Source organism: Zonotrichia albicollis, chromosome 16 (genome assembly GCF_047830755.1).
Source record: "Zonotrichia albicollis isolate bZonAlb1 chromosome 16, bZonAlb1.hap1, whole genome shotgun sequence".
Classification (NCBI taxonomy): Eukaryota; Metazoa; Chordata; class Aves; order Passeriformes; family Passerellidae; genus Zonotrichia; species Zonotrichia albicollis.
The window spans coordinates 2,540,643-2,559,575 of record NC_133834.1 but is presented as its reverse complement, the minus strand read 5'-3'; the positions used below and the strand labels follow the sequence as shown (position 1 = coordinate 2,559,575).

The 18,933-nt window shown below is 53.7% G+C and overlaps 1 protein-coding gene and 1 long non-coding RNA gene across 2 annotated transcripts in view; both read right to left on the bottom strand.

The window, feature by feature from the left end:
• Positions 1–18,933, bottom strand: part of LOC141730999 (uncharacterized) — a 69,402-nt gene that overhangs the window by 22,914 nt on the left and 27,555 nt on the right. Inside the window, exon 2 of the mRNA XM_074552673.1 lies at positions 16,322–16,402. Within this exon, the coding sequence (XP_074408774.1) occupies positions 16,322–16,402 (81 nt within the window). The remainder of the gene's footprint in view (positions 1–16,321; positions 16,403–18,933) is intronic.
• Positions 13,971–16,206, bottom strand: LOC141731001 (uncharacterized). Its single transcript, XR_012582857.1, has 2 exons — positions 16,072–16,206; positions 13,971–14,465 (listed from the first exon to the last, which is right to left on the bottom strand). It is a non-coding gene; the product is annotated as an uncharacterized LOC141731001 (long non-coding RNA).

Genomic DNA, 18,933 nt, shown 5'->3' with positions numbered 1-18,933 from the left:
GCCTGGCAGTGGCGTAGAGCACTGCTGCAGCGCAGAGCAGGGCTCAGAGAAAGAGCTGAAGTCATTTTTCTTCTAAGGGCAGGGGGTAGTGGGGAGGAAATATGAAGGCAGCCCTGTTGCTAAGGAAATCTGCTCTTTGTACGGTCGTACATTTAGGTAATGCTAATGAAAGGCCATATAGTAGCGAGGTGCGGATGTCAGCACTGTGCACTCCTGGATATTTGATTAGCATTTCTTTGACTTTGCCTCCTCTAACAGAAATACCTGAGTGCATGGATATCAGGAAAACAAAATCCCCCTTCTCATCTGCCAAGAGCCCAGTGTTACGCAGAGAAACGAAGAACCTTACCAAAATATGACACTCCATAATGAATGTGTGTTTTTTTCCCCCCGCACACACCCTGGAGAGGAGGAGAGCAAACATGTGATGAGAACAGAAATAGTCACATCACTTAATGTATTGCTGGACGGTACCCAGCCGGCACAGCGATGAACCTGGCGTGAGACCCGAGAGCAGCAAAGCAGCATAGCATCCCATTTAATGGCTGAAGGCCCACAGATGTTTTAAACCTCGAGACTGCATCTCTCAGAGGTTTCCCTTTCGACTCCAGCATCTCTGGGCAGCTTTTGGAAGCAAAGGCTGAGGATGCTCTATGCAGGCACCCAGCACATCTGTGGATTAGCTGGTGTGTGCATGTGTGTGTGTGTGTGTGGCATCCGAGCCCAGATCCGGTGATCTGGCTTAGGAAGCAGGAGAGGACCCTACAGAGCACGAGCACCGTGCCCTGCTCTCAAGCATTGCTGGAAGAATGAGTCAGCCCTTTTCCTTCTCATGGGGGTCGAGTGGCTGTCCCTGTCTGAGTGTCACTAATGAAAGCACCCAGGAATGGAAGGGCTCTGTGCTTGCATGGCGTGCTTGCAACAGTCTTAAAGACCAGCTGCTCTGCGTGAGACTTCCAGAGAGCGAGAGCGCTTGAATGAAGCCCTTATATCTCTCTCTCTCTTTCTCTTTCTCTTTTTTTCCCCTTTTTTTTTTTTTTTTTTTTTTTTGCCACACAGTGCAGCGTGGGCTCTGTTCCTCCTTGCCTTTTGCTCTTGCTCCCTGGGGCAGCCCGCTGTGTCTCAGAGGCATGAGGAGTGAGTCCTCCTGGGAATCCTCCAGTTGGTGTGAGGAATGGCCCCTCAGGGGATAAATCCACCGGGGGCCGAGGTGGCAGAGGCGTCCTGAGCGTCTCCCCTGGATGACAGCAGCGCCTGGGATGGAGATTTGGAGGTTTGCACGCCTTCACTCCCTCCCTGCCAGCACCTGCCCCTCCCTTTCGCCGTTGTGCAACATCCCAAGGGCAATTACAGCAATGCTTACGTGGAGGAGTGATATTGGGAAAGTATTTAGTCATTTTAACTGTTCTGCTGGTGGCTCCCCTCCCTTAAGGTGGTTCCTATTTATTCTTTTCCCTCTCCCAGCAATTCCTCGCAGCTCTCGCTGCACCCTGTGGCCCAGGGACCCTTTTGGTGTGTCCTTGGGTACTGAGGGCTCCTCTTGGCAAGGAGCAGTGGAAAAGCCACGTTCCCATCCGATAATACTTTTCCTTTCCTTTCCTCATCCCTCCCCTGCTTACTACAGTGATTTTAAAGCTTCCGCCCCTTGACAGTGATGCAGGAGGCGAGGGGGATGATTTTGTGAGCAGAAGCAAGAGGCAAGAGCCTGAAGAGCCTCTCCTGCTCTCAGAGGCTTCTGGACGCTTCTGTGTCTCCATCCCTGGAGTGATTTTCCCTGGCCCCAGTGTAAACAAGGCAATCCATTATGGCAGTTTGAGCGTTACTCCACAAACACGCTGCTGGTCCCTGCCCCCACTGTGGTCTCCCTCTGCTCCTGCTGCTCCTGTGCTGTGCAGGGAGCCTTGGTGTGGCTCTGGGGTTATCCATGTGTGTGCCTTGGTGTGCCACTGGCGTTATCCAGATGCTCATCCACATGTGGGAGCAGCCTCTGAGCTTCCAAGAGTGACCAAGGCTCCAGCAGGAGCTGGAGTGGAGCCTGAACAGCCCCACTGCTCATTCTGCAAAACTGGGGAGTGATCAGGGGAGTTCACTGATGCACTCCCAGGGAGGAACGTGGAAGAGTCGTGGGTATTGTTTATCCTACCAAGAGAGTGAGAAGAAGATCCCACTGTAAAAGGAGATAAGCTCACATGCGCACAAGAGCAACACTAAAAAATACATGATTAAGGTTACAAAGTCAGGCACGGAGCGTGTAAGAAATCCTGGAATTAAGGACATCTGAGCAGCTTATGGCCGTGGAATGCCGTGCATTCATTAGGGGACAGCCTTAACTCTGGTCTCAAGGTGTTTCCTCTGCAGTGTCTCTGCCTCAGGGGGTGTGTGGGATGGATGGAGCCTGGTTAAAAGCAGCTCAGTGTCCAGTTTGTGGCTGTCCCCCCAGTATTCTGTCTGCAGCCCCAGTGCCTCATTTGCTGTGCATTGTGCAAATCCTGCTTGGGGGCTGAAATTGTTCCTTCTGGACTTCCTAAAATGCTAAGCCTGCTCTTGCCTCTGTCTTTTCCCTTACTTCCCTCTGTTCCACCTCCATGCTGGTTGGTGGCTGGCAAGGGGGAATAGCAGCATCTCCCCCACCAATAACCCTTTTGGGGTCTGGCTTTGCCCTGGGACCCCGGAGCAGGAAGGAATACACTCTGCAGCTCCAGGAGGGCTGATGAGAGTGCAGCCCACATGCTTCACACTGCCAGCATTTGATTTTCCATCTGTTTTTTGTTTTGGTTTAGTTAGAGGCAGAGAGGAGAGGTGGGTTTTGGTGTGAACCTCTCGTCTGTCTGCATGCAGTGTGTGGGACAAAGGCAGCTTAGCACGGAAAGCCCCAGAAGCACCCCAAGGAGTGGGCTGGGGGACTTAAAAGACAGAGTTTCTCCTGAAGCTGTGGGAAAAGTGTATATTTAGGACAAGCAGCCTTGCAGCCTGCTGTATGTATTCACTGTCTGAGAGCAGAGCCAGCCAGAGCCTGGAGGGGACAGATGGAGGAATTAAGGACATCTCAGCTGGGCAGCAGGACCAAGGGATGCTTGCAGGGGAGCTGGCTCCCACACCTGAACCACTTTGGAGACAAGGCTGGGAGTTACCAGAGCTTTTCTTAGCAAGAGAGCCCTCCACCGGAATAATGTGTTGTGGACATAAAAGGAGATCTGGAGAGGGAATATTTTCACTCTGGAAGCTGCTAAGGAACTTGCATTTAGCTGCTAGCAATCTGTTTCAAACTGAGTTCCTGTCCCAGGAAAGAGAAAGCAGAGCAGTCTCGCTGTGTGGACCGACTGTAAATTCTTTTCTGGCTTTGCTGGGGAAAAACAATGTGCTCTCAGTGAAAACCTCACAGAAATCCAGGACGTGGGTATTTTATAAGTCAGCTCTTTGGAGAGAGCAGCTAAGGAGACCAGTCAAGTAGATTCCCCTGACTTTTATTTACTGGCAAGTCAGTGGAGTGGCTGTAGAAGGACGGAGATGCTGCTGCCCTCGCGGAGATGGGCAGGTCACAGTGACACAGGCATGACCACAGGAGAGAGGCTGGGAAAGCATTCCTGAGAGAAGAGGTTTGAGAGGGATGTGTCTAGCAGAGCACAGAACTCAAAAAGTCATGGTGAAACTTTGTATTTAGATGCCTGCAGCAGCAGCCCGGGAAGCTTTCCACGAGGACCGACACATTTCCCGCCTCACGGCATTTGCTTAGGAAGAATTCATAAATATACCCACCACTACTAACCATCCTTTTCTGCTGGGAATTGCCATTAGCAGCTAAATTCAGTGCTTTACATATAAAAAGCTCTGAGACTTAATTCTGTGCAATGCTTTCTTCAAAGTCTTTGTAGGAGAGACAGCTCCAAGCTGGATTTGGGCTGAATTGCAGCGAGGTGTTGGGAAGCAGGGATTGTATTGGTGCAGGATGTGTGATGGCAACACCCAGGAGGTGCACGTAGTGCAGGATGAGATGTCATGAAGGATGGGGTGTATGACCCTGAGGGGGACCTGTCAGACCTGTGAGTTGCTGCACATGGGAGCAGCTTCCATCAAACGTGCACAAATGACCGAAAATGGACGGATTTTCCTGGATATATCAAGAAACCTGGCATCACAGAATGGTTTGGGTTGGAAAGGATTTTAAAGATCATCTCATTCAACCCCCCTGCCATGGGCAAGGACACCTTCCACTATCCCAGGTGGCTCTAAGCCCCATTCAGCTTGGACACTTCCAGGGATTGGAGCAGCCACAGCTGCTCTGGGCAACCTGTGCCAGGCCCTCACCACCCTCCCAGGGAAGAATTTCTTCCTAATATCTAATCTAACCCTGCCCTCTGGCAGTTGAGAAGCACGAGAAGCACATCCCTGACTCTAATTATCCCATCACATTGCAAATCCCTGCTGCAGCACCGGGGGCTGTGTGAGATGTTCAGCCTTTTGGATAGGGAGGGAGATTCCTGTTCCCTCAGCCGCTTTCACAGCAGGAGCTGGACTTTGCCAGCCAAGGTTGTACCCCTGCTGAAAGGAGCCTGCAGGGAAGGTCCCCATGGAGCTGCTGGTTTGGAAGGGAGATGCAGTCTCATGCTCTGATCTGCGGAGGAGTTACCAAACACAGGGAATTAGGGTGGGATTTCAGTGGAAGCAGATTATCCCGTTTCTCTCCGAGCACATTTCTGCCTCTGAATCAGCACATGACAGGCAGGGCAGCTGGGGCAGCCAGCAGGGCAGCTCCCATGCATGCCAGAGGGGCCTGAGCCCGGGTCAGGGAGGGTTCCCTGTGTTCCCAGCATGGCTGGAGCAGGAGCTGGGATGGCAGGAGAGGGATGGAGGGGGAGCAGACGGCGGGCACGGAGCTGGAGGGGCGGCACAAAACGCTGTCAGAACAGCAGGGACTCGCTGGCTGCAAATGGAGATGGAAAGGGCTGGAAAGGAAAGGACTCAACACAGCTGGTCCCCTTCGGCTTTGATCTTGAAAGCACAGGGGTGTTGGCCACCAAGCAGGAGAGGGGAAGAAGGGGGATGACTCATAAAAATATTGGTGTTTCCATGAAGATGCTGTTACCTGAGGACAGGAAGGAGGAGGGACCTTCCCTGCAAATGTGGAGGGAGCTGGAAGAAAAAGTCCCCCTTGTGTAGAAATTTCCAGCCTGCCTAGGAACATGGAGCTGTTTGCTCTGGAGCCAGCGGCTTGGTTGTTTGCTGGGAATTGCTGGTTTTGTGCAGAGCAGAAGGTGGTTTGTGTGCTTGTTGCTTCAGGGCACAAAAAAAAAAGAAAAATAAAGGAAGAGCTGGTTTTCTTGGAGGCCTGTGTGGTGGGGATGTATTTGGAAGAAGAAAGAGAGCTCTCCTTCCTGCTGCTGGGTGAAGGGGGATGATCCCATCCTGGGTAGCTGGAGAGAAGTCAAACACTCCCCAGGAGCTTCAGTCAGAGACTCTGGCCACTGGAGGGCTGAGGTTTGATCTTCCTGGCCACCACAGGGATCGTGCTGGGGACAGGGTTGTAGTTTACTCACAGGCACGTAGATTTGCTCCGTGTACCCATCCCTTCTGCTCACGAGTGACAGCGGTGGCTTGTCCTGCACAGGAGGACATGAGAAGGACGGATGGACCCAGGTGATGCCAGCTCTGTACCAAAGCAAGCTCAAACTTTCTCTGCCCCCTCCGTGAGCCCTTGGGGGATTCCAGCTCACAGAAGCCATACATGCAGCGTTGGACCAGCTGTAATTTTTATCCTGGAGGCAAAAATCACTGGAAATAATGCTTCATCACTCTGAAGGTCCTGACACCACCCTTAACCACCACATCACGAACCTCCTGTCGCAATTGTGATCTGCGTATGTGTCAAATCTTGCCTCGCAGATAAAAGCTGCTCCGCAGGCACCTTTTGTACTAAAATACGGAGCCTTTAAAATGTGAAAGAAACAACAAAATGTAGGACGCCACACAAAGCTGACCCACTGGGGACTGTGGGGGGGGAGAAAAACCCGCAAGAAGGAGGGCTTGACACACAAAAATTGTTTTGTTAACAAAGCATCATTGTTCCACTGTGAATCGGTTTGACTGGAGTGGTAGAAACACCCCATCTGGAGACAGATGGAGAGTTTTCTGGCTAAAGAGACGGGAGGAGGGCCGGCTGACAGCCCAGCAGATAGCATTGTCTGCTGCTACCTTGGCAATGGAGAGGAGAAAGGGCGGGTGGCAGATGAGGCGTCCCCTGTGCCACCTGCCCAGCACGCTGCATCCCTCTGCACTGGGAGGTGTGTGCCCAGGCTGGCTGCTCACACCTCAGGGTAATCCTCCCTCGTCTTTTGGGGCTGGTTGGGTGCTCATGGGGACCAGCCCAAGTCACCTGTGGTGCCACAACGGATGCAAACACCTGGGAACCCCGTGCACTGAACAGCAGGATGTGACACAGACTTTCCTGTCACCCTCACACTCCTCCCTGTGCCACGTCCCTCGGGACCAGCTCAGCACTGCTCGGATCAGGTGGGATCCATCCCAGAGCAGGGCATGCAGAAGATAAACCCAATAAGCCAGGCAAAGAAGCCAAAATTGAGCCCAGCTCTGCAAGCCCATGGGAACATTCTGGATGTGTCAGGGGACACCAGGACACCCCTTGCCACCACCACGCTGCTGCATCTGCAGCCCTGAGACTCAAAGATCAAATCCACCTTTTCCTTTAATCCTTCCACATTTTTTTAGGGTGCATCAAAGCTGTGCTGGCCCACTCTGCATGGGTGACCACCTGCCCACAGCCAGTGGCCAAGCTGGGCTGCTCATCTGGCTCCCCAAAAAGCCATGGTGCATTTGAATAGATTTCCACCACACAACTGTAAAGGCCTCAGTGGGTTTGAATAGGAGCCCCTTGAGGTATTATCTCAGCAGTGCCTCTTGGTGAGATGGTCCTGCTCCACTTGTGTGCCGTGCCAGGCCTTGGTGTGGTGTGGGTTTGGCAGCTCTGGGGGACCAAAGTGCAAATCTCATCCCAGTGTGAAGGCTTGCATGGGTTTTGCCACTAACTTCCAGGAGAGCAAGGTTTGGGATGGTGCTGAATGGAAACCAGCATACGTCAGAGGTGCAGGGAGTGAAACTGGTGGGAGCAGCAAGAGTTGATTCAGTGCCAAAATGCCCAGGGATGGGTCATGTGTGAGGTACTCAGGTTGGCCCAGCGGGCCTGCAGGATGCCTGAGGGTTCTTGGAATTGTCCTGGCCGCCTTGCTGAGGTTGGGAATGAGCGGGGAAAAATCTGCATTGAATGCCCAGGGCTTTGAGCTACAGCAAGGCTAAACATGAGGTGCTTCATGGCATCAGTGTCTGCTCTGCTCCTGAGAGCTCACCAGCAGCCCCTGCTCCCTCTGCTGCCTTCCATGCCTGATGGGAAACTCCAGGGTGGGTAATGCTCCTGCCAGAGCTTTGAGGGATCGTATCCTGCCCACCCTATCTGAATTCCTGATGACTTGCTAATTGCTTGACACACTCTACTTGCAATGCAAGAGACAGGCTCACGTCATCCTCTGTGGTTTGCCAGGGGAGAGTGTGAACCTCTTTTTGACTTGCCTTGAAATAGATGAAAAAGAATAGAGCTCGATATGATTAATGTGAAAACTTCAGCTTGGTTTCCTGCCTTGGCATCTGGGCTTTGGTCTTCTTAGCATCCCCGTGCCTTGTTTTTTGAGGAATGGCTGCACATGGGAGCATCTGAGAGCTGATGGTGCTGGCTGTGCTGTGGTGGTCTGGGGGCTCCTCTGCAAGCTCTGTCCATAATCCCCAGCTGCTGGAGACATTCCAGGTTTGTGCAGCAGTCACGGAAGGATTCAGGTGGTTGCCTTGAGGCACTGCTGAGATAATACCTCAAGGGGCTCCTATTCAAACCCACTGGGGCCTTTACAGTTGTGTGGTGGAAATCTATTCAAATGCACCACGGCTTTTTGGGGAGCCAGATGAGCTGCCCAGCTTGGCCACTGGCTGTGGGCAGGTGGTCACCCATGCAGAGTGGGCCAGCACAGCTTTGATACACCCTAAAAAAATGTGGAAGGATTAAAGGAAAAGGTGGATTTGATCTTTGAGTGTTCCCATGGGCTTGCAGAGCTGGGCTCAATTTTGGCTTCCCTGCCTGGTTTGCTGGGTTTATCTTCTGCATGCCCTGCTCTGGGATGGATCCCACCTGATCCGAGCAGTGCTGAGCTGGTCCCGAGGGACGTGGCACAGGGAGGAGTGTAAGGGTGACAGGAAAGTCTGTGTCACATCCTGCTGTTCAGTGCACGGGGTTCCCAGGTGTTTGCATCCATTGTGGCACTACAGGTGACTTTGGGATGAAGTGGCCTCAGGGGGGAGAAGTGAATGGGGTCATGGAATGCAAGAGGGAGTAGAACAGGATGGATCTGTTCACCTGAGCTCTCCTACAGTGTGTTGTGGCTGTCCCAGAGGGAAGAGACCTGCACTTGTGAGAAGTGAAATCCTTGGACAGCCATCCCCTGCTTTTGCAGCCATTTGCCTTCCCTGGGCTGCTGAGGACACCATTCCTACAGCTCCAAAAACACATCCTTTTGCAGTCTCGGATTTTGGCCCTGCTGCTGCACCAGCTGCACCGTGCTGGCAGGAGGGGAGAGGAGAGGGAAGGTGAGGCAGGGCGGGCAGCTCAGTTTGTGCCAGCTGCTGTCACTGCACAGTGCCCTTGATGTGGCAGTGGGTGCCAGGAGCCAGCTGGGGCATGAGCCCCCAGGAAGGAGGAGATGGGGTCTGGATTGACCTCTGATGCATCAAAGCACCCCAGAGTGAGGTGTGACGCTGCCTGGCAGCGGGTCAGGGTGCTGTTCCCTTTGCCCTGCTGCTGGGAAAGCAGAGTGCATCCCTGGGGAAGTGCCATCCACCCCATCCACCCCATCCACCCCATCCATCCCATCCACCCCATCCATCCTATCCACCCCATCCACCCCATCCACCCCATCCATCCCATCCGCCCCATCCACCCCATCCACCCCATCCATCCCATCCACCCCATCCATCCCATCCGCCCCATCCACCCCATCCATCCCATCCATCCCATCCGCCCCATCCACCCCATCCACCCCATCCATCCCATCCACCCCATCCATCCCATCCACCCCATCCATCCCATCCATCCCATCCACCCCATCCATCCCATCCCCCCATCCACCCCATCCATCCCATCCGCCCCATCCATCCCATCCACCCCATCCACCCCATCCACCCCATCCATCCTATCAACCTCATCCATCCCATCCACCCCATCCATCCTATCAACCCCATCCATCCCATCCACCCCATCCATCCCATCCACCCCATCCATCCCATCCATCCCATCCACCCCATCCACCCCATCCACCCCATCCCTCTGCCGTGCTCAGCCTGCAATCCTTCACCTTGCTTTCCCCTGTGCAGAGAGGGGAGGCAGATTCGCATGCGAGCTCTCCCGGGAAGCAGAGGGGATGGGTTCACCTTGCTGGGAGGCGAGGGAGTCACGGGGAAAGAGGTGCTGGAAGGAGCGCAGAGCGGATTTAATCCGCAGTGACTCGGCTGTCGCCGGTGCCCGGTGCGAAGGCGCCCGGGGAGCTCCGGGTGCATTGGGGCGATGCTGTGCTGCTCTCTCTGTGCCTCCCAAACGCCTCCTGCGCCGGGCTCTGTGAATCAGCATTTCTGCAGTCGGAACAAGGCAGCGGGGAAAGGCAGGAGGATGTCAGGGCACAGGGGAGGAGGATGGCGGGGGTACCTCATTAAAAAGGGGCAGCCTGTGAGTTGGGGGTGGTCTCATGGCGCGGCTCCGCAATCTGCTCCCTCCAGGTTTTGGCTCATCACCGCCGTGCCCCCCTCGTGCTGCTCGGTGCCGAGGTAAACAAGCGCTGGGAGCGATGCCTCCCCTTCCCACCCGGGGAATGTGACAAGCTGGCACTGGGAGAAGGCATGAAAGCGATGTGATCCTCCGCAGCTCCCGAGCCGGGGAACCTGGGGAGATCCAGTTACAGCAGCGGGGTTAGAACAAAAGAGATTTGCCTCCGGGATCAATTCCTCTCCATTTTCCGGGCTGTGCACGTGTGTGTGTGTGCCTGGAACGGCCCAGCTGAGCACCAGGGCTCTGACGCTCCGGAATGCTGCTTTTTCCCAAACAGGGAGAGCAGGGTAATCCCCTGGGACAGGCCTAGAAATAGCAAGGCCAGGCCAGGCTTTGAAATGCTTGGAAATCAGGAGCCAAGCTGGGCAGCTGGCGGCTGCTGGAGCTCCACTGCCAAGGGCTGAGCTCTGGGTTGGGATGTGAAACCACCCCATGGTTTACTCCCAAGGCATTTCCAGGTGATTACTCCTCCTCTCCATCACAAGGTTGGCCAGCAAGCAAAACCCCAATCCCTCAAAAGCCTTTTCTGCCCCATTAGGGCTGTGCCAACACCGCATTATTCGAGATGCCTTTAACCCACGGCCGTGGTGGGGCTGGGGGAATCATGAGCCTTTCACGTGTGCTGCAGAACCAGCTCAAGGAATCAGCAGGATCCTGCACCCTGGGATGCTTGTCGCTCGTTTGGGGGGGTTGGGTGGCTTATTTGGGGGTGGGGATTTTTTGGCATATTGCCTTCTCCCAAATGCCGCCGGGGATGAGCCATGGAGAGCACAGATGTGCATCCCGAGCATACCACAACAAGGTTCCTGATTTAAGGACTGTGATTAACCTCTTTCCGACAGTTGCTAACCAGGTGCAGGATTGTAACGGGAAGAGGAGAAAGCTCAGTGCAAACAGCCACTTTTCCTCCGTCACCTGGAAGTGCACACGGATGCCATTTTCTGCCTGGAAATCAGGCAGATTTTAGGGTTTATAATGGGTGCAGGGACACCCTGTTTGTGTCAGTACTGACCTGTAGCTGCTCCCCAGAGCCTGTCTCCTCCTTTCCTGCTTGGAATCCCACAAACAAGGCATCGATGGAGTGTGAATCCAGCACAGGGCATGCTGGTGTGTGGGGTCATGGGGCTCTGCATTCAGGGTTGCTAACAGGAAACCAGACAGAAAATCACCCTGCATTTGCCCACTTGATTATCCAGATACCCTTTGGAAAGCTGGGTGTCCAGAGGAGAAGTGGTATTTCACAGTTAGGCATGAAAAGGGGAGCCACTGCAGCTTGTGTTTTGCAGGCAAGAGTTAAACCAGGAGCTGCCAAAGTTGCTCATTTTCAGGAAATCTGGTATCCGTGGGATTCAGGGCTCCTCTGGCCAGGACTACAAAAGCTGGAGAGGGACTCTTTCCAAGGGCATGGAGTGACAGGACAAGGGGGAATGGCTTCACATCGACACTGGGCAGGGATAGATTGGAAATAAGAGAGAAAATCTTCTCTGTGAGGGTGGTGAGGCACTGGCACAGAGAAACTGTGAGTGCCCCATCCCTGGACATGTCCAAGGCCAGGTTAGAAGGGGCTTGGAGCAACCTGGGGTAGTGGAAGGTGTCCCAGTCCATGGCAGGGGGTTGGAACAAGATGGGCTTTAAGGTCCTTTCCAACCCAAACCATTCTGGGATTCCATGACTGCCGTTGGCCTCCCAGGTCTGGGTTTCATGTGTGTCACTCATAACTGCTGTATCTCATCCCAAATACCCCTCTGGCACCATGGTGGGTTTCAGATCAGCTTTGGAACTCCCTGTGCTGTGGTGTGTGTTCATGCATGGGTCACTTTCTGCACTGTGTTTTTTGGAGAGCCACACTCTTACTGCTTTTCCAGCCCCTGGCTGGAGAGTTTAGGACCCCCTCATTGTACCTCCTCCCCTTTCCCTCTGCCCATCTCTCAACTGCAAATCCCTGTGTTTCTTCCCAAAGAAGAGGCTGCAGTTTGTGTTTCACACTGGGGCTCCAAACACTTTGCAGAGTCAAGAGCTGTTCCATGAGGGAGCAGCAGGGAGAAAGAGGGATGGAGGCCCTGGCAAAAGGGCACCCCCCAAAGTCGTGAGTAGAATATAGGTTTGGGAAATCTGAAGAGACAGAAAAATTTATTAAGAACAATTAATAGCTGCTCCAACCAAGGATTTAACCTGAAACCAAAACCTTAGGGAGGTAGGAAATGAAGTGGTGTACAATTGTTATTTTATTGCTTAATTTTTTTTTTTTTTAATATGATATGCTAAATGCAAATAAGCATTTGTACCAAGCAGGAGAGGGAGGGGATGGAAGACATGCCGGGAAAAGTGAGTGGGATCTAGGTTTTGCATCGTTCACTGAATTACTGGCAGGTCTTTTGTAACATCTGTTAAAAATAAAACAAACATTCATTTCCATTTCTCGCTGCCTGAGATGGCTCCTGCAAAAAAATTTCAACCTGTCCAGGAATTCGTCTTGAAAGTTGCCCTCCCTCTCCTCACGCCTCCTCCAGGGGAGATTTCCTTCCTGGACTTCCCAGGGGCTCCATTAGCCCCACATTAAAGCCTTTCTACTTTGCTCTAAAACTCTCCATCGGAGTAAAAGGAATTCTAATAAACCACTGGGAAGACTCTGCTATTCACTCTTTCCATGGAAACACGGCGCTGCCTTGGAGCAGAGCTCCTCTCGATGGAGCCTGGGTCACGGCAGGAGGAGACCAGGGAGGGATGCAGAGATGGTTTCCATTATAAGAGACCTTTTGAGAGAAATAATCGCTGCTCTCCCACCAAGGAAAGCCTTGGAGGTGTCAGGGGCCTCGGCACGATGAGGGAGCGGGGCCGGCCCCCGAGGGGGTGGTGGTGGTGGGGAGTGGGATCTGCTGGGCACGGAGAAACTCATTAAAACATCTGATCAGTGGAAATTAAGGCACCCAGGACTGATCCTCCCTCTCAGGAGGGATGGGTCCAGGAGGGTGGATGGACCTGTGATGCAGGAGGAGGCTGCACAAGGGGGCTCAAGGATGGGGATGTGGGGTATGAGGAGGGCACGAGGTCACGGGAGGACAGTGGTGGCTCCACACCCACGGCTGTGCCGCACAGACCAGACGTCACACCACAAAAATACATTTTTCGAGGCCAAAAAAAGCCTGTGTGCTCTGGGAGGGGATTTCTGGCCGTTCCCTGGGTCCCACACAGGAGCTGGACAAGGAGGTCAGTGGATGGATCCCTACCTGAAGCCACTGTGATATAATTAATTTCCAGCCTCCTCGCAGGCACAGTCATCCCGAGTGTTGCTGTTCTGACACCGTGCTGCAAGATGAAGGATTTTATTTTTTTTTTTTTTAAGCGTGAGGAAGCTCGTTAGAAATAGCCCGAAGGGCAAAGTTAGGAAATGAAAATCCATCGGATCCGCTCAGAGCCGATGCACGGAGCTCGATGAGAGCTGGGGCAGGGCTGCTGCTCCTGCCTGCGAGGAGCCACCACACGTGTGGGGTGTGTGGCACCTGGGCAGGGGACACAATCCATCCATTGGGGTTGGGGCTGAGGGAAAATCTGCCAGGAAGAGGGATGAAATAAAGATAAATGAAAAAGAGCCAGCTTAGAGCATCCTGTGTAGGTGCTGGGGAGGTCCTTGGACCCCGAGTTGGCCACTCATGTCAGGGCTGGATGAGGAGGCTGGTGGGAAAAGCTCAGTTTTCTCAGGATGCCTTATCATTTAGGTCAAAGTGGTGAGACACCGAGGGAGCCAGAGTGCCTTTGTTTTAGCAGCTCCAGAAATAACATTGCTATGAGTCATTATTTTTTAGCCTCTCCGGGGCAGGAGGTGCGGGGTTATGTCCAGGGAAGCCTCCGACTTTGATCAGCAAGGTGAGCCCTGCTCTCATGGCAGGGAAGGTGGGAAGAGGCTTTTTGATGCTGTTTTGTGGTAGCTCAGGGTGAGATCTGCTCCAGGATACTCTGGATCTGGATTTTATCAAGGGGATGGAAACTTTTCCATCTGCATAACTGAGCAGCAGCATCCTCTGTGAGCTTGGAGGTTTTAATGAGTGAAGTTAATTGGTGTTATAGGTGGTGGTCTCCCACCCAGGCAGTGGTTTGGCTCAGACAGACATGACCGTGTCATGCAAACAGAGGTGACGTGGGTGTCGACACCTCAGAAATGCTGAGAAGTCATGAAATCAGCCTTTTTGAACCCGTAAATCGTAGGTGCAGAACTTTAAAGGTTCCAGAAAAAGAACAGTGTTTAACAACCTAAGCGTTTGGTGGTGATTAAATTTGCATATGGGGCTCCCTGGGGCTTGTGGTTTCAACCTTTCACCCCACCACGGTGAGGTCAGGGTTGGAGGAGAGCAGGGCTGAGATCTTCCCGAAATCACAGGGCTCCTGGAGGTGGGGATTTCAAACATACCAGAGCTGGGAAATAACAGGGACAGACCAGATTGTTGAATTTATTGGATTGCAGTGTAAAAATAACAAATCCTTTAGTCTTCTGTCAATCCCAGAGGGGAAGCTGGGGGGTGATGTCCTTTGGGTCCATCCCACCTTGGCTTCACTGGGGTGGCAGTCACGGCTTGTGATGCCAAACAGTGCCAGGCTCCTGTGTGTGAAGGGCAGGGCAGATTGGTGATTACAGGGAATAACACCGAGTCCCTGGAGAGCCATGAGGTCCCAGCTTGATTTACCATCCTGCAGAGAGGCATGTGTGGAGCTGGAGGTGGCTGGGAGCATATTGTGGCGTATTACCTACACACGGCCAGACTAGGTCTGCCATGGGGATGGGGAGAAAAAAGACAGGGGAGATGAGAACAAGCAGTCTGCTTTTGCAGGTGCTGTGTCCCCTTGTGAGGTTTGGTCTGCTTTGCAGCTTGATGGCTGATATCTCGAGTAATTAACAGGGAAAAGAGAGGGCCTGGTTATCCATCCTTCAAGAGCAAGGGGTTGAATTGAAAGGCAGCGCCTTGGAAGTGGATCAAATAGCTCTCCAGCCCCCCGCGTACGGCTCGGAAACTTGCTGCCGTGCTGCGTTATCAAGGTGAACAGCTTTAGTTCAATTAACGAGAGGCTCCGAGCGGAGCCGTGGGAGGAGGCAGGGCTGGGCAGCAGCCGGGGCTCGGAGCCGCGGTCCCGGCACGGCACGGCACGGCACGGCTGGCCAGGGCACCGGCTCCCCCTCCTCGCCTCTGCGACGGGTTTTATTTACCCCTTGGGAAAAAAATCGGGGTGTGTGTGTGTCTGTGTGTGTGTGTGGAAGGGTCGCTCTTTGTTAGCACCTCCCTTTCCCCCTCCTGCTAATAATAAACCTCCCCAAAATCAATCGCTGCCAGCCATGAGTTGCCGCCCGCTCCCCGTGCACCTCAATAATCCCCGCAGATGATGGTGCTGCGAGCCCGCCTGGATTTTTCCCTGCCGGTCGCTGCCTGGGCTGCAGCTGGCTCCGGCACGCAGAAAGCTGCAGGTGTGATTTGTTCATTTGCCTCCACCTCCCCCCTTTTCTCCCCCCCTTTTCTCCCTCCTGCTCTGCTTCCCCGCCGAGCCCACCTAGCTCATCGCAGCCGGCTCATCGCGGCGGCCAGAGCCGCATCCCACCCGGCCAGACCCGCATCCCACCCTGCGCCGACCCTCCGGCATCCCCCCGGTGCAGTGCTGGCGGAGGGTTGGGATGGCTGGGGCTGGAGAGAGCGTGTGTGTGTGTGTGTGTGTGTGTGTGTGTGTGTGTGTGTGCGAGGAGGGGGGGTTAATCTGATCCTACGAGGTTGGAAAAGAAAAAAAAAAATATCAAAACTATAAAGAAGGCAGCAGCCTCCTCCTTTTCCCTCTCCCCCGCTCCAGAGGATTAAGCCTACAAAAAAAAAAAAAAAAAAAAAAAAGGGAGAGAGAGAGGAAAAAAAAAATGTCTGCAGCTTTCTGTTGACCCTGCATGATGGCATTTTTGCGCTCTGTGTGCTGCCTCTGCTGATTGCTATTCCTGGCACAAACACACACACACGCGCACACACACACACACGCAGCCCCGGCACGGCTCACACGGGCACGGCGAGCCCCACTCCAAAATACAAAAAAAAAAAAAAAATCAAAAAAAACCAAATACCACCCCAAACCCAACCCAAGCCGGTGCCGCTCGGTGTCCCTGGCCACCCTGGTCTGTGTCGGGAGAGCTGCCAGCACCCGCTGCTGCTCGCCCTCTCCTCCACCCCACTTCTCACCTCGGTCCCCAGCTCCAAGCGAGCACTTTCTGCCGGAGCCGCCCGCAGCCAGAGCCCTCCACCACTCCTACCGCTGGCATTACATTTTCAGGCTGGATGCTATAGGGCCGTTTCTAATTACCTTATATCCCCTAGTGGTCTATGAATAATGGTTAGTGAAGGAGCTCAGAAGGGCTGCTGAGAAGGGAAGCAAAAAAAAAAAAAAAAAAAAAGGGAGAATTGTGCTATTTCTCACATTTTTTTTTCTAAGGATCTAATCTGGCTACTGTGCTCTGGAAGAGGAGGAGAGCGAGCCAGCAGGAGAGAGAGGAGAGAGCGAGGACCATCGCAGGTATTGTTGCAAGCTACATCTTTGTGCTTTTTTTTTTCCTTTTTTTCCTTCTTTTTTTTTTTTTTTTTTTTTTTTTCTTGAAGCCGCAGCAGAATTGGAAGGGAGGGCTCGAGGGTGGTGGGGCGGGTGAGGGTGTGCGGACAGAGCTTTTTCCGGATTTATTTTTTTCTCTTGTGCAACTCGTGTGCTGCTGCTGCTGCTGCTGCGATTGAATGGATGCACGGCGCCGGCATCGCGGAGTTTGGGGAGGGAGGGGGGATTATACGTGCGTGTGTGTATGTGTGTTTTGTGTGTGTGTTGTGTGTGTGTCCTATTTGCAGCAGCAACGGAGGAGCCGGGGGGCGTGCGTGTGGGGGGGTTGTTTTTGCTTTTTCTGGAAGTAATAAAGAAATTTGCAACCGGTCCAAAAACCCCTCCTGACTTGCCGATTGATGGGTGTCTGAACAAAGATACAGCTGAGACTTGGAAATGTTGGTGCGTGGAAAGGGGGTGGATTTCCTTTTGCTTGTCCTGAATCCCTACTTTGGCAAAGTTGAAATAATAATGGGCACGGGGCTGCGAAAGGCTCTGCAGAGAGGGAAGCCTTCCCGGGGAGGCTGATTTAATTGAGGAGTTATGGATGTGCATGGTTTTATACTTCCAAAAGTTGCGGCGGTGCCGCGGGCGGGCGCCTGGCTCTCCTTGCCGTTGTCTGCACGTGAGAACGCTGACTTGATGGATTTTCTTTCTTTTATTCGGTGGCTGGCGGGGCAGGGAAAAAAAATGGATCTAGCAGATAACCCAAGGAATCGTGGGGTTTGCACATCTGGCTGCGCCTTTGGAAAGCCCCTTGATGGGACTTTCACCTCCCGCTCCCTTTCTCCCACGGCAAATTTTTGCCTCCAAATCCTCCCGTTGACATTAATAAACAAACAAACCGGGGAATAGCCGTGGAGCCCCGGTGAGGGGGCTCGGAGTGCTGCCCGGGGGTGGGGAACCGTGTGTGCTTTTGTTTTAAATAACGAAACGGCGATGATTGAAAACATATGAATAGGATGCAATGCAGAGCGGGTGTGTTACGGGGCGGGAGGGGGGGGGAAGAGCTGGAAAACTGCTTATACGACAGAAGCAGAGCTTGAATGAGTGTGGTGAGATGAAAGGCGAGGGGTCCGTCCCTCGCCCGGCTGCGAGGGGGGGCGATTCCCAAAGGCGCAGGAATGATCTCGGCGTGGGGAAGCTCGCTGGGGGGGAAAAAATACCAAAAATCCAAAAAGAAACCCAACCAACCTGATGTGATTATATCCCGTCCAACTTTGCCGGTTGTGGCGTTAATGGAGATAATTGTCCTCAAAAATAATAAAACCGGGGGGAAATATGATTGTGATGTATGGAGGGGGGAGATGTGCAGGTCCCCAAAACCCCACGGGCTCCCCCCAAAAAGCGCCGCCGGGGTTGGGGACACCGAAGCGGTACCAAACGTGGCCGGGTTGTGTTTATTTGGGAAATGAAGATGGAGCAATTGCCCTGGGGAAGGCAGGCTGTAATCCCCCCGGGAAGGGCTCCCAACACACCGGTGCTGCCCTTGCTGCCTGCCCTTGCTGCCCGCCCTGCCCGGCCTTGCTTTTGTGTTTGTTTGCTTGCGAGGAGGGGGAGAAGGGAGCTGGGGGGGCTGCGAAGGCGGGGAGAAGCCGGGAGGGCGGAGAGCCGATTTAAATTGGACTTAATGGATTCCCAGGGCAGCTCTTTTAGATGAAAGTCAAAATAAGAGCCAAAGTGAATCTCAGCAGACCTGTCTGTTGCATTAGAGATGCAGCCCTTCCTCTCCCTCCCTCCCTTTATTCTTTAAAAGAGAGAGGGGAAAAAAGTGTTATCCTTACGGAAGACGGCGTGGAGTTTCTCATTCCTATAATGCGAGCTCTAATTGAAGAACTTGCGGCCTCTTGGGAGAGTCTTTACTGATCGCTGCTTTTGTTATTCATGCCGCGCTCTGTTTTCTCGGGATTTTTTTGGGGGGGGCTGATGCGGGTCTGGCTGCGCCGGGTGTGATACTGTGTCCCCCCCAGGGTGTGATGCTGTGTCCCAGGATGCGATGCTGTGTCCCGGGTGTGATGCCGTGTCCCCCCCAGGGTGTGATGCTGTCCTGGGTGTGATGCTGTGTCCCCCCAGGGTGTGATGCTGTGTCCCCCCCAAGGTGTGATGTTGTATCCCAGGTGTGATGCTGTGTCCCCCCAGTCTGTGATGCCGTGTCCCCCCCAGGGTGTGATGCTGTGTCCCAGGTGTGATGCCTTGTCCCCCCCCAGGCTGGCTCCAGGGCTGACAGCAGGTAGGACCCCCTGGTCCCCTCCTCAGGGGGTCACACTGGGCTCCCCCGGGTGGCTTGTGCTGTGCTGGAGGAGGAGATGAGCAGCTGAAAGCCCCCCGGGAGCTGTTGGAAGGGGAGATGCTGCAGCCTGGCTGCAGGTGGCTCTCGTCCTCACAGGACCCCCAGGGACGGATCTTGCCCAGCGTGGCTCATGGGGATGGGGGCACAGCAGGGCTGCTGCCTCCTGCCG